Below are 14,522 nucleotides of genomic sequence, written 5' to 3'. Positions count from 1 at the left end.
GGGACACAAAAGGATTTGCCATGCAAATAATAATAAAGCAAAGACAGGCTCGCAACATCTCTTCTGTGGGAAAAGGTTGCAAGGAAAAGAGAAGGGCATCCTCCACTAGGCTACGAAGTCTATTTTGAACGCTATAAAGTATAGATGCTTTTAGCAGCTCCTACCCACAAGTGGCAGCTGGACGTACTTAGCTCTTATACAGGTAGATAATTGCATCAACAGTGAGACACCTACTGGAGCGGTAGAATGATCCCACAAATTTTCCAACGACCTTGGCAACAGATTTGATGTTCGTATTCTGTCAGATAAGAAGTAGAGGTCAGACCCAGCAACTTGTCAAAACATGCAGCCTCCTCAAGACGAGAACTATTAATTTCAGTCGATTCTAGGCAAGAATCAGAGCGTTGATGATGTAAAGGTAGAAGCTTGGTTTAAGTTTTTTTTTTTTATTTACATAGGCATGACCATTTATGCATTAAGATTAACCAGCCACCTCTTTCCCCATTGTACCACGTGCTCATGATCAGAGGAGAGAGAATCAGAACTTGGTCGTTTACAGCCTGCATGGACATTAATTGTATTTGTCTAGCTACAACAACAGTCAAACGTTTCGTTCACTTTCTATCTGTACCTAAAACTAAACGAAAATTCTATGAACAAAGTTTTATTCCTAGAATTCTCAGTTTGGAGAACAATACCGTTTGGCTGCTTTTCGACTGACTATAGCATGATTATTTTCCAATCGAATGTGAAGTTCCTGTTGAGCTGTCCTCTTAAATAATATGGCCCCAAATTTCGTCATTTGATCATGCTGTCTAATCATCTACCTAAAACTTATTGACCCTTATTCTAGAGTAGCCTTCGGGACTTAATAAGCGGTGACCCTCAAGTAAAAAACAAAAAAAGAATAATAGTGATAATTAACGCGTCACAGTTATTTGTAGTCAATATAGTTTTAGTTTGAATTACCTCCCTTGAATCTTTTTAAATTTGAGTTACCTCCCTTAAATCTTTTTGTTTTTATTGCTATTTTACATTCGCTAATTGTTTCATGCTTCCGTTCTGTCTTGAGAGACAATGGATATTCCCTGTAGAGTGGCTGCACGTAATTAAGAAGCAATAGTTGCGCAGGCAACAACTATACCTCTTCTGGGTCGGCACTACCTGATTTTAATGGCTAGGAAAAGCCCAGAACGACTGGAAACACTGCCGAGATAAGTGGAGGGCACATATAGCACTTGGTATTTCCAAATTATCATCCATTGTGTACTGACTCAACGTTGCTTAACCTCTGTTATCTTAAGAAAACCGGCGTGTTCATGTGACTATGCTATATATTTATTTATTTATAGTAAGAAAACAAAATGATATGTCAATAGAAGCGAATAACACAGAGCAGGCGTTTGAGATGTATATGCAAATAAATACTACATTGACTTCTAATCAAGCATTAATTTATTGGTTTGTTTCGGCTTATCTTTGTCAGCTGATCACACGAATCGTAGACAATCTGCTGGACAGGAGAAACGAAGTGGCGTGGAACGCAACGGAGCCGAGCGGAACGGAAGGGGAAGCCCTCATGGCAGTGATGAGGAACTTTTCTGAAGTGATATCGAAAAGATTGGAGTACCACGTGAAAGACAGAAAGTTATCACGAGAAGAAGCCATGATTCGACAGTCGAAGGCTAATATAGGTAAGTAATGTAATTCTCATCAAATAAATGTGTTTTATGTGGGCGCGTATTGCGTTCTCAGACAAGCTGTTAAGGAACAACAAAATATCGCCGTGTCTGAAAGAGACCAGATTTTACTAAAAGATATTGCAAGTCAAAATACAGGGTGTTCCAAAAGTCTTGGACACATTTCAGTTTTCCATATCTGCTTAACTATGAATGGTAGTAAGACGAAAATGGTGCCATTTTAAAGTTAAATGCATAAAATTTTTGTAAGTCCATTGAATTTCTTCGTTTCTTTTCAGATCCATATCCTTAATAGTTCTCGAGATATTCAATGTCAGAATGTTCCCAAGACTTTTGGAAAATCCTGTATTTCACTCATCTATTTTCATCTATATACACAAACCAGCTTCTTTTTCACTTACACCTTTATCTATAAAATATTTAATATTAATATTTGTAGCCCCCTTTTCATCCGGGCACTTTAATGAGTAATACGGGCCGTCAAATTTAAGCTTTAATTGAATTTTCCTTCGTGTTGAACCTTTTTATTACGGCTGACTATCATTACTCACCTGGTCAACATAATAGGAGTTAGTTACTATTAAGGCGTGTAGATATATTATTTCCATTGGTTAGGGCACCAGAATTTAGAGTTGATATTTGTTCCGAGGTTCGAATCGTATTACTAGTTTAAATAATAATCTCTGCACTGATGATTGCGTAAAAATGAAATGTATATGTTTGTAGATAATTAAATGTTTAGTATCGAACAATTATCTCGCTCGCTCACACACACACACACACACACACACACATACACACATATATATATATATATATATATATATATATATATATATATATATATAGTAAACGAAGGATGACAAATAAGTTATATCAAATTTTATATCATCAGAACAATAAGAAAACGTAAAATGGGGAAAATTTAGAAAAAAGCAGAAGAAAATAATAATTTCCCCCTTTTTAAAAAATTTTTTTTTCCCTTTCACTTTTCCTTATTGTTCTGGTGATATAATAAAGTTATTTTTATTCTACATGTTTCATTTAATATTATTTTTTGCTCTTCTTAATAGTGTTGAGCTTTTCTTATCTGGATAAGTTTTGCTTTACTAAAGATATAAATATTGTTATCAAAGAATATATATATATATATATACAGGGTGTCCGTAAAGTTACTATACAGTCATACAAGTTACTATACAGACACCCTGTAATATATTAACAGTACAGTAAGATATTGTATTAAAATATTTACTTGTAACAAAAGAAATAAAAAGAAATAACACCGTTATGTTTATAAAAATCTCAGAAAATACACGTGTTACATCCGAAAAGACTGTAGCAATCAAGGCAAACGATTTCTATGACAAATATTCAAATTGGAGGCCTTCAGCTCCAACACATTCTCGACAACGTGACACCACACTCTGACAAACTTATTAACTATTGATTAACTATTAATACAAATATAATACAACAAAACAATAAGACTGTAAAATAACTTTATGGACACCCTGTATATATATATATATATATATATATATATATATATATATATATATAAACGAGATAAGTCACAGATTAAAGATCAAGTGAAATATTCTGATAGATATTACATTGAGGTAATACTTTCAGGGTGATTTTAGCCCAAAAGCTCAATATTTAAAAATAGAGCAATATATAAGTTTAGTGGTTAAATTTAAATTCTGAAAATCAAAATATAAACACATATATTCGAGTTAAGAATTTATTGTTTGACACAAGGAATATATAGAGGGGAGTTATGTTAAATTCCTTAATCCATGGATTTTCAATACTGGCTCATATCATCAGAGGAAATCAAATGCGGTTAGCAAAATCTTCAGCTATGAATAAACACGCACTTTGCTTTTCAGCACACATATTGAAACTGTTATTTGAATGGTGAATAATAGTTATAAGAAAAGGGATTTCATACAACCTGGGCAGTTCATTATCGGAAATAATTCAATATTTTCCGGGGTATTATTACCAGGTCGAAGGATAGTGATCCAGGGGAAAAGCCAGCAATCCTATGTAAACAGAATATTTGGATGTTCCATACTGTTATTCCGAAGGGTGTACGAAGCGGCCGTCTTCGTCGGTAATTTAAATATGTTTTGGTAAATGAGATCCAAAATACTTGCTGGTGTCGAGACAGTGTATCAAATATTGAATCAATGTTCCATTCTATTCCATAGCATATATTTCCGTCGGTGATGAAATTTGTACGTTGAGTCATATATACATATCTCGGGTGCGAGAGTCTTCTAGTATTAAGTAGATGTGAGAACAATTATTTCTTAAGGTGTTAAGCATTTTTAACTACGTCCTGAAGTGACTTCAATCCAACTATGAACAAAATAGGTTGTATCAAAGTTGACACTTATATTGTCACATAAAAATTGAAACAATTACAAAGAATCACAATGGTTAACGTTTGTTTAATTGCTTAAGAGGATGAGGGTGAATGAGGTTGATCTGATTCAAATTCACAGGAAGTTGGCCGGAACCATAGCTGGACACGAAGCCCAACTTCGTGTGCACCATTCCTAAATGAGTGAGTTTGTGAAGATCCGCATTAAATATGACATGAACATTTGACCTTGACATTGAAAAATGGTGTGCACCATCCATAGGTAAGGGACCATCATCATGCCAGGTTTGGTCATGATCGGTCCAGTGATGTGGGCTGTCGAAGAGTTTTACACACACACACACCACACACGAACGCTACTACTTTTTATGAATAATTATGTATATACAGTAAAACCTCGGGATAGAAAATTAAAATTTAGTAACAAAAAAACATTACAGTATATAATACACATGTGTTTATTCAATTAACATAATAAATAACACCGTAAGATTGGACAAATACTATAATCAGGGGCCGGAAAAACATCGCATTCAACATCGTAACCTGAAAACACCGTATGCTAGGGCCACATACTGTGCATATATTTGAAAACGCCCCTAAATGTGCACGTGACTATTCAGTTCTAAGGGAGATAACTCTTTCTGATTCAGAGAGGAGCTAAATCAAACCTAATATAATCATCGCTTAAAATAACTTGCTGAACTAAGCACATGAAGTCTATATAAAAGTTAGCATTTCCTAAATTACGCTTTCGTTTTCGGTGTCTAAAAGACACATTGCGTTGGTTCTTGCTATTTTGAAATAAGTAAGACTAGACGTTTCCTCTGTGATGCAACAGATTTCTTTTTATAAACTATACTTTATTATTTATAGCTCGTCTGTCTCAGGTGGCGTTTGGAGATTCAGTTTTAACAACGTCATGACATCAGTGAGTGCGTCTAAACCATTTTCTAAAATGACACGATCGATTATATTGAAGGCAGCAAGATGATACAGTAGCTCCGAATGTGGAATCGCTTCAGCTAATTTAGCTTGAAATAATTCTTCACCTTATTTAATAAAAAAAATGTAATTAAAATAACATTAATATAACAGTGAGAAGAAATTGTGTTTTTCTTTAATGTCTGTCTGAGTGTCATCGTAACATGCAAATAACTCTTAATTCAGCTCATGCATAGCATATCAAATAAAACACACGCAGCGGTGGGTGGGGTTATATATGTTCCTCCTCCCACGGGTATCGAAAAGTAGAATTTGAAAAGCCAGCGTCTTAGAGAAAGACCACTATGGCATGAAAAAAAAATGCCCGGAAAGCCCTGTCGACATTTCCGGTAACGGCGGCTCAGACAATTAGCAATAAAATAAGCCTTTCTCAAATGAGTGAGAAAACAAAGCCTGCGACGTTGGACCTTCTAGAATTGCACAGAACTAGAGGATACCTTAGTCAAGATTGAACAAGCCATCGCAACATTGCTCAATAGAAAAAAAAAAAACACCGGATAATGGCTGAGCGCGATCGGAGAAGCATACTCAGTCAACTACAGAAATTGACGATATTAATAAATATAGACAGTTTTATTGTTCACAGAGAAATACAAAAAAAAAAAAAAAAAAAAAAAAAAAAAAAATGAAAGTATTTTATCTGTCGTATACAGTTACGATATGAAGTTCTTTTTGGTTAAAGCACCGATTAGTTAACACTCAAGAACTCGTATCCATTCCCCCAAATCCTACCTAAATTATATTGCCGAGTTTTAAGACTTGGTAAGATTTTTTCAACAGTAAAATGCAAAATATTTTGCACTCCAAAACCTACTACCCTTACTACCAAGAAAAACATTTTGGAGCCCCTCTCGTGTAAATCTGCGGAATCGATTTGTAATATTTTCTCCTTTTGAAAATATCTTACAAATCATTTTCAATGGACGGATTCCGCCATCTTTTGTTTGTTATAAGCTTTAGAATGTTTACTATTCTGTAGTATTGCTATTATTTCATGTTTTATTAGTTCAAGTTCAAGTCGAGGAAACCATACGAAGACAAACTTAACGACTAAAGCTGCATTTTACATACTCTCACCGTAGTCTTTTGTCTTCATTTCGCTTGTATATTTTCATGCATACAAAACAAACTTTAGCGTGAAACGGATGTTACACATCTCAAAAGCATATTATCGTTTCTACATTAACTTTGTAATATTTATAATATGATATATAGTGTAACACAAGATTTAGTAAATCGTAACAACAGATTTTTAATTTGAAATTTTAACAACTCTTCTACTACGTCACTGATTAACTCATTTTTATGTTTTTATGACTTTTGACCTGCTTAATTCTGTTGTTGACGTTGATTTTATCAGATTCCTTGTTTTTAGAATCAGGTACGTACACGAGGGATTAGGTGGAGTTTGCCAACATCCATAGTAAAAACTATGCTATTCATTATCATAGCGTTTCGCTCCGTCCCGAAATTCATCGTCGGGTAGTATCCGAGGCATCCTTGAGATCCGCATCAGATCACGTCTCGTTCAAGGATGTGTCCAACGGTCTACACATCGGCGTTACAGGGGCACCGAGCGTCTTGTACATCGTCCCACTTGTGCAAGTTCTTCCGTGTTTTGCCAACTTTCGTTCGAATCCTGTCGAGTATTAACTACTCTTTCCGGAAGAGCGGGGAGTCACAACCTGCAGAGACATGCTGTCAACATTGTCACTGGAAAATAAACATTGTTTCTTGCCATTCGTTCCTGTTACGTGTTATTTAAAAGAACAAGGGACTTCGTTTTGTGTTTAAGTCTGATTGTGGAGGCACGCCATATTATACAGATTTCAAACAACCGCCGACTAGCGATCTGGCCAGTCTTATGAACACATATGTAGGGGGATATCCCATTTAGCCTTCAACTGTCTGGATCCTGTCCTTGGTATGACTGGGACGAGATAGTAAGGCTGGCAGTGTGCAAGGCAGCTTTACTTTAAATAAACTCACAGCGCAAATTATCCATCATCCATAAGTTGACGGACGAATCGGTTTTTATTATGCGAACAATGGCGAAACATAATTTTTCCGTAATTTTAGACAGAAGTTATACAATCGTTTCATTTATTTTTAAATGTTAAAGTTATCACTACCAAATGTTTATAATATGCGCTACCATACTCTAAAATATTACCGTCTTAATTTCTATTATTTCAATTATAATAATTTTTTTACAGTCGATTCTAGATTTGAAATGTTTTTTAATAGTTTGATTTCTGAATTAGACATTAGATTTATTGCGTTTTGCATTGAAACTATTCATATACATAGTAAAACATTTCCTAACAAAAATGGTGGCTGCACTAACGCAGTATAAATATTTAACCTATTCAGTGTTCTAAGATATTACCATGATTCACGCCTCCAATCATATGGAAATAAAAGATCTAATTAAAATTCAAAATATTTTTTATCACCTTCATTTTGATTATTTTTGTAAACCGGAAACAAGACTCAGTCAGAAGATCGGAAGTGGAGTTTGTTTAGCGGAAGTTATCTTTTCCCCAACTATTTCCGTGTGCCGATAACATTTAAAATGCTTCTTGCCGTTTTATTTCTAGAAAAAACAAGTGAATCTAGAAATATCATTGCATTTATTTTATTGATTATTCTAAAAGAAAAAAAAAAAATAATGCAGAGCGTGCATGCGTGCGCGCGATACAGTGAAACAGAGAGGGAAAAGAGTGGTAAACGAATGTCGTGTAGAAAGGACAAGTGTGTGGCTCAGTTAGTTTCAGGCAAATATTTGTATTTGGATTATTCGAACTACTATTCTCCACTTAATTTTTATATTCACTGCGTTTTGGCCAATGCTACACCCGAACTCATTCAGGTGCACGTCTTTGAACTTGAAAACATTCTTGTCAAACTCTGGAGCCGAGATAGAATTTCGAACATATTATTTATTTAATACCCTTTGAAATAATAATTCGATGCTAATATATTATATAAACGAAAAGTATTGAATATAAAGTAAAATAAAAGGTACCTACGTAACTGTCCTGTCGCAAATAGTAACAGATCCAACAATTATGAAAAATAAGGTAGAAAAATTATCAATAAAAACTTTCGATAAAGTTTATAATTTTGTTCGCCATTTTGAATTACGTTCGTCACGTTACGTAAGCAGCAGAACTTGATTATCTTTCCTGTAAACTTGTTTCTTTTTTAGTAAGCCTAATTTGGTGATTTCATTTCCTTTCACAAATTTCTTTATTCATTAATAATTATTTTTTACCTTATCGTTCTTAATTTTTGGATATGTTACTATTTGACACCTTGCACTTACGTAGGTACTGTTAGTCACACTTGAAATTCATTTTTTTTCTTCGTTTGTATAATGTAGAAGCACCAATAATTCTATATTAAAAAGTAATAAGATCTTTCTATCTAAACATGAATAAGTCTAGAACTTCTACAAATCCACACTTGAATTATTCATATGGACATATGAGGCCGTCCAGAATCATTCTGTACTTAAGCGTTTTTCCCTAAACATGGCGGTTCGTACTGCATGATCTAAGATTTAAAAGTGCGAGTGAACAATCAATTTAAATCGATAGTGTGTAATAAATTGCGAACAGACGGGCTTACCTGACAAACGCCCGAGGTGTGCATTCTGCAAAGCGGGCACGTCCAAAGAAAAATGGCAAGATGGCGGCGGCCGGTTAATATTGCCAAGTAATCACGCAAAATCTCGTGTTCTCTCGCACACACGAGAGTTCAGCTTAGCATAAAAACGGGTCACTATGAGCAAGAAGCGAGAAGGAAAAACGTAGTCAAGAAAAGACGACGCTTCTGACGACTGAGAAGAAAAAAGAAGAAAAAGAGCAAGAAGTAGAAGAGGAAGAAGAGAACGATACATGAGATACGAGGTGTGTGCGGTTTTGAGTAAATCGAAACAGAAAGAAAAAAAACTCTGATTACAAGCTATCTCGGCTTTGGTATGGAGAAATTTGACATCAGATTAATTCCGGAATTCGATGGCTCCCCCACTGGTCCCTCGGTGGTCGAATGGCTGGAAAAGGCTGAGCGCGTTTGCCGGTTGTGCAAGATTAAAGACCCAGCTATGGTTATCCCATTGAGACTCACTAAAAGGGCTTATGCCGTGTACCAGCAGCTAGGGGAGGATCCGACCATGGAGCAGATTACACAAGCGCTATACGGGGCATTTGGTACAGACCCTTTTGTCGCCTGGAGGCAGTTTTCCGAACGCCGACTTGGGCCGTGGGAGATAGTGGATGTCTACATGGCCGACTTGAAAAAGCTTGCCACTCCCTTCGGCGGTGCAAGTGATCGCATATTTGCATGCGCCTTTTTGTCGAGACTTCCGGATGAGGCAAGTCGACTGCTGCGAGCATCGTCAAGACTCACTGAGATTGGATTGGAGGAGTTATTGGCGAGAGCGCGAAACATCTTGAAAGACGATCGAGAACTAGTCTCCGCAGCTGTTGACACTCTGGACTCGCCAACGAAGGGTCTACGATGCTATACCTGTGGTGGCCCCAACCACTTTTCCAGAGACTGCAAAAGCGGTACAAGGTGCACCCCTAATTATGGAGCACGACAAGTAATACGGTGTCACCAATGCAATAAGCCAGGCCACATAGCGCGGAATTGTCCGGGAAACGGGCAAGGGGAGGACGCCGCAGCGCTAGCACCCTCCTCAACGCGGCATTGAACAAAGCGCTGCCTGCAGTAACAGTTCAAGTTGATGGATGTGAACGTTCAGCGCTGGTTGACACCGGCTGTACCCAAACTCTTCTTCGAAAGGAATATTGCGCCACATGGAAGAAACGAAGGATCCCTGTACTTACTGTCGGCCAAGGCTCATTGGTGTGTTGTGGGGTCAGCGTTGTTCATATCAGCATTGGCAATGACTCTCCGGTTGCTGTGACGGTGTTAGTGGTCGATGGGGAGCTGCTCGGATATGACCTTCTCCTTGGAATGGACGCTATCACACAGCTAGGCGGAATTACTGTGAACGGCGCCGGTGATGTGAGCTTCTCTCGACCAAACAAACAAATGTGTGCAGCAATCACTCTCGATGAGCCCGACTTCCATGCAGAATACGATAAGGGCACAAACACTTGGACAGCGTCCTGGAAATGGGCAGGCGACCAGCCACCAGTGTCATTGCGGAATCGACTTACAGAGTATCCTCCTCCTGCGTGGCTTAGGGGGCAGTACGAGGCAGAACTTCAAGTGTGGCTTGATAATGGCTGGTTAGTTCCATACCCAGAGGATGAGCTCGGGCCCCCGCGGGGGCTAATTCCCCTGATGGCTGTCAGACAAGAGAACAAGCAGAAAGTTCGACCTGTTCTTGATTACCGAGAACTTAATGAATACGTTGACCCACACACTGCGGGGGCTGATGTCTGTGCTCATAAACTACGGGAGTGGCGGCGGCAGGGTGCGGAAGCAGCCATACTGGACTTGCGAAGAGCGTACTTGCAAATACGTGTTGAGAAATCGCTGTGGCCGTTCCAGACGGTGGTGATCAAAGGAACTCGCTATTGCTTGACCAGGCTAGGATTCGGCCTGAATGTAGCCCCTAACATCATGACAGCAATCATGCAGGCGATCCGGCGTCAAGATGAAGCGGTGCAACATGCGACATCGTCGTATATAGACGACATTTTTGTCAATGGGAGCCTCCTGTCTGCCCAGGCGGTCAAAGAAAACTTCGAGCACTTCGGATTGTCGTGCAAGGAGCCGGAGCGGCTACAGGACGGGGCGAAAGTGCTCGGACTGCAGGTGAGCGGAAGTGCAGATGGCCTTCAATGGGGAAGGAGTGGTGAAATCCCGGAAATCCCATCTACCATCACACGTCGGAGCACGTTTTCCATTTGCGGAAAATTGGTGGGTCACTTCCCTGTGTGTGGGTGGCTCCGAGTGGCTGTAGCGGCCATAAAGCGACGGGCAACTTCTATGTCAACTGGATGGGACGATGAGGTGCATGATCCTGCCCTGCGAAGCATGCTGGTGGAAGTTGTGGCCAGAGTGACCAATGATGACCCTGTACGGGGGAGCTGGTGCGTCGATGGGAGTGAATTTACAGTTTGGGTAGACGCCAGCTCACTTGCCCTTGGCGTTGCTCTGGCGGTCGACGGAAGGATAATAGAAGATTCCTGCTGGCTTCGGCCGGAGAATGACGCCAAGCATATAAACCTAGCTGAACTCGATGCTACACTGAAAGGAGTCAATCTAGCGCTTCAGTGGCAGACTAGAATCCTTCACATCATCACGGATTCCACGTGTGTGCATCGGTGGATGACCAATGCCTTGAACGGAAAAGCACGTCTGACAACGAAGGCGTCGGCCGAAATGTTGATCCGGAGGCGGCTTGCTACCCTAACCGAAACCACTAAGGAATACGACTTGGTCATAGATGTGACACTGGTGCAGTCCTGTTTGAATCAGGCGGATCGTCTGACCAGAGTGCCACGCCGTTGGCTAGACCTGCCAAAAGAAGTGAACGAGTCAACACCTGTAAATTGCGCTGCAGTGGGACATAGACTCAGCCCGGAGCATATTAATGATGTCCATTGCCAAAGCGGGCACCCCGGTGTAAACCGAACGCTTTACTTCGCCAGATTGGTTGACCCCTCTGTGTCTCGGAGGGCTGTGAAATCTGTTGTGGGAAGCTGCAACACCTGCCGATCGATCGACCCAGCACCTGTCCGGTGGAAGAAGGGAATACTCAGTGTGAAGCGTAATTGGGATAGGATTGCGATGGACATAACGCACTACAACGGGAGGCATTTTTTGACGCTTATCGACTGTGGACCATCTAGGTTTTCATTGTGGCGGCCCCTTCGCCGGCAGGACGCGGCTGCCATTATCCATGAGTTGGAAGGTGTGTTCCTCGAGCGTGGCCCTCCTTCTGAGATACTCACCGACAATAGCCCCGCTTTTGTTAGTGAGCCGTTTAAACAGTTTGCAGATGGCTGGGGTGTCCATCTGCGTTTTCGGTGTGCCCATGTTCCCAGGGGAAACGGGATTATTGAGCGCAATCACAGAACGGTTAAGACAATCGCAGCGCGGAAGGGGTGTACGGTACCTGAAGCAGTCTATTGGTACAACGTCACCCCTAAGGACGATGTTTCACCCTCCACCGCGCCAGCCAACGCGCTACATACATACCGTGTCAGGGTGAGAGGTTTGGAGAGCAGCTCACTACCCGAACCGGAGCCACCACAAAAGAACATAAAAGAAGGAGATGTCGTCTGGGTTAAAAAACCCCGAGGCCAGTGCACGACTCGCTACGGAACCGGTCATGTCACTGAAGTGATCAGCCCGCAGGCGGTGCGAGTTGATGGAGTACCTCGTCATATTAAAGACTTAAGATCAGTATTCCAAACGCAGCTGCCGCTTGACGAAGATAGTGAAATTGAATCCGTGACCAGCGACCCATCATTCTGGTTCATGACGGCTTCAACGCACAGCGACACTGAGAGTGGTAGCCTTCAAAGTACTGACCCTCCTGCTGATGATGAAGACCCGGACAGTGATACTGCGATGCTCAGCTTTAGGTTCGCCGACCTTCGTGTCACGGAAGACAGCGCAGACGATGATGAAGCCCCGAATCCCCCTCTCCGAAGAAGCACTCGAAGAAAAAGGCCACCGCCTCCCTGCTCTTTCTGTGATAATGAGATCAGGGGGGAGTGTGTAATAAATTGCGAACAGACGGGCTTACCTGACAAACGCTCGAGGTGTGCATTCTGCAAAGCGGGCACGTCCAAAGAAAAATGGCAAGATGGCGGCGGCCGGTTAATATTGCCAAGTAATCACGCAAAATCTCGTGTTCTCTCGCAAACACGAGAGTTCAGCTTAGCATTAAAACGGGTCACTATGAGCAAGAAGCGAGAAGGAAAAACGTAGTCAAGAAAAGACGACGCTTCTGACGACTGAGAAGAAAAAAGAAGAAAAAGAGCAAGAAGTAGAAGAGGAAGAAGAGAACGATACATGAAAAGACGAGGTGTGTGCGGTTTTGAGTAAATCGAAACAGACAGAAAAAAAACTCTGATTACAGATAGTCTTACAGGGGTTGAAGGTTCGACTCTTTCTACATGTTTTGAAAACTAAAAATAACATAAGAACAATTTACCCGGTTGATTAAAATGTTTTTCACATAACCAATCCCACTATTTAAACTGGCTGGAAACCTGCCAACAAAAGGAGTAGAAGTTTATATCAGTGGGAGCTACAGTCACCAGCGGAATTATTTATCCTTCTCCTAGATTACTGCCTTAAACGAAAGCTGAAGAGAACATCTCTGCTAGTGATTTTACCGCGCGCTCGGACACCAACGTGATAATTTTTATATCACACAGCTTACTCGTAGTAGTGTTCCCTATTACTTTTCGCGGTGATTTTATTTGAATTCCCATGGGTGAACCGTTTGATCATCTTCAATGTATGTGATAGTTGATTATATCGAGATGCATTAATGCCGATAAACGACAGACGTGTTAAAATGATTATTTATAAACTGGATTTAAGAATCACCGGACAGGTTTGTGCGTTGCTCACGGACATACATGCTACTAGGTACCCCTAGTGAACTTGATATTCATATGAAACTTCGGTTATGTCTAAAACTTCAGTACGCAAAGTTAAGACGTCAGAAGTGAACTCGGTTTAAATAAATAGGGAATAGAAGTCAATAAACATGAAATGAAAATGAAACCATATAGAACCACGTCTTACAAACTTATATTTTTTACATTTTTATAAATATTTTTAATATTTCAAATATGGAAATGTTTTATTCTAAAAAAGTAATTAGACTTTCATTATTTATATTTCTATAAAAAACTTTTCTAAATATTTAAAATACATTCATATGGAAATGATTTAAAAAAATTTACAAATTTTATCACATAATTTTGTCATAAATAATCTCTTAAATAGGGAAAATATGTGTGTGAGTGTGTGTTTGTATGTCTGCTAAGAACTTTTGACACACGCATCGGACCGTGACAAAAGTGAATCATTATAAAAGACGATCTCTCGGATGAAAAATATATAAAAATTGGTCCAAACGATTAATTCTGTCCTAATAAACGTGGCCGATTTTTACTTTCCCATCTTAACGTACGTTTATAAAACCTTATTTCGAAGGCCCACGACGTCATAAGTCGCCGTGGCCGTGACAGCTAACAGGTTTGCTTTTTTCACCTCCTTTTCCTCTTTCGCGTTACAATTTCGAGCCTACCTCCTTGCTGCGGCTTTTTTGCACTCGCACGGGTACTCTTTGCTATTTTGATTTAAACGTTTTTTTTCTGGTTGCTCAATAGCCTTAGTATACAACTTCTCTCCACCCGGACAACGCTGAGTAGCCATGCTTAGTCTATTATATAAAAGGGAAAATGTGTGTT

At 39.7% G+C, this 14,522-nt stretch overlaps 1 protein-coding gene across 2 annotated transcripts in view; it reads left to right on the top strand.

Moving 5' to 3' along the window:
- LOC145294078 (adhesion G protein-coupled receptor L1-like) overlaps nt 1–14,522 on the top strand; it is a 1,162,895-nt gene that overhangs the window by 667,482 nt on the left and 480,891 nt on the right. For both annotated transcript variants that reach the window (XM_080141133.1, XM_080141131.1), the window contains exon 11: nt 1,487–1,694. In XM_080141133.1, coding sequence (XP_079997259.1) covers nt 1,487–1,694 — 208 coding nt within the window. The remainder of the gene's footprint in view (nt 1–1,486; nt 1,695–14,522) is intronic.

The sequence above is a fragment of the Euprymna scolopes genome, chromosome 15 (genome assembly GCF_053919585.1).
Source record: "Euprymna scolopes isolate OS-2025 chromosome 15, ASM5391958v1, whole genome shotgun sequence".
NCBI classification, from domain to species: domain Eukaryota; kingdom Metazoa; phylum Mollusca; class Cephalopoda; order Sepiida; family Sepiolidae; genus Euprymna; species Euprymna scolopes.
The sequence above is the reverse complement of the archived record's forward strand: the minus strand, read 5'-3'. Positions and strand labels throughout refer to the sequence as shown.